The sequence below is a fragment of the Egretta garzetta genome, unplaced genomic scaffold, assembly GCF_000687185.1.
Source record: "Egretta garzetta isolate BGI_Z169 unplaced genomic scaffold, ASM68718v1 scaffold643, whole genome shotgun sequence".
NCBI classification, from domain to species: domain Eukaryota; kingdom Metazoa; phylum Chordata; class Aves; order Pelecaniformes; family Ardeidae; genus Egretta; species Egretta garzetta.
The window spans coordinates 37846-39052 of record NW_009259119.1 but is presented as its reverse complement, the minus strand read 5'-3'; the positions used below and the strand labels follow the sequence as shown (position 1 = coordinate 39052).

General features: G+C 61.9%; 1 protein-coding gene across 1 annotated transcript in view; it reads left to right on the top strand.

Annotated features, from left to right (window-relative positions):
* CIAO1 (cytosolic iron-sulfur assembly component 1) overlaps positions 1 to 1207 on the top strand; it is a 6460-nt gene that overhangs the window by 3550 nt on the left and 1703 nt on the right. Inside the window, 1 exon segment of the mRNA XM_009635524.2 lies at positions 62 to 263. Within this exon segment, the coding sequence (XP_009633819.1) occupies positions 62 to 263 (202 nt within the window).

Genomic DNA, 1207 nt, shown 5'->3' with positions numbered 1-1207 from the left:
GATCCTGGGAAGGGGCCTGGGAGAGCGGCGACCTCGCTGATTCCTCTCTCCTCCCTCTCAGCTCTTGGCCTCGGCCAGCTACGACGACACGGTGAAGCTGTACCAGGAGGAGGAGGACGACTGGGTGTGCTGCGCCACGCTGGAGGGCCACGAGTCGACGGTGTGGAGCGTGGCCTTCGACCGCAGCGGCGAGCGCTTGGCTTCCTGCAGTGACGACAAGACGGTGCGCATCTGGCGCCGGTACAAGCCGGGCAACGAGGAAGGTGAGGCCCCCGTACAAACCGGGCAATGAGGAAGGTGAGGCCCCCGTACAAACCGGGCAATGAGGAAGGTGAGGCCCCCGTACAAACCAGGCAATGAGGAAGGTTGAGGCCCCCGTACAATTTGGGCAATGAGGAAGGTGAGGCCCCCATACAAGTTGGGCAACGAAGAAGGTGAGGCCCCCGTACAATTCAGGCAACGAGGAAGGTGAGGCCCCCGTACAATTTGGGCAACGAGGAAGGTGAGGCCCCCGTACAATTTGGGCAATGAGGAAGGTGAGGCCCCCATACAAGTTGGGCAACGAAGAAGGTGAGGCCCCCGTACAATTCAGGCAACGAGGAAGGTGAGGCCCCCATAGAAGTTGGGCAATGAGGAAGGTGAGGCCCCCGTACAATTCGGGCAATGAGGAAGGTGAGGCCCCCATACAAGTTGGGCAACGAAGAAGGTGAGGCCCCCGTACAATTCAGGCAACGAGGAAGGTGGTGGGGCCCCCGTACAAGCTGGGCAACGAGGAAGGTGAGGCCCCCGTACAATTCAGGCAACGAGGAAGGTGAGGCCCCCGTACATTTTGGGCAATGAGGAAGGTGAGGCCCCCATACAAGTCAGGCAACGAGGAAGTTGGCGGTTCATGGCCTAGATGGGCGCACTCTTCGCTGGGTTAAAAACGGCCTGGGTGGCCGAGCCCGGAGCGCCGTGGGGAATGGAGCTAAATCCAGCTGGCGGCCGGGCACAAGTGGTGTCCCCCGGGGCTCAGTCCTAGGGCCGGTCTTGTTTAACATCTTCATCCATGACCTGGGCGAGGGGATTGAGTGTACCCTCAGTAAGTTTGCAGATGGCACCGAGCTGGGGGGAGTGTGGGTCTGCTGGGGGGAGGAGGGCTCTGCAGGGGGACCTGGCCAGGCTGGAGCCATGGGCCCAGCCCAATGGGGGGAGGGGCAACAAGGCC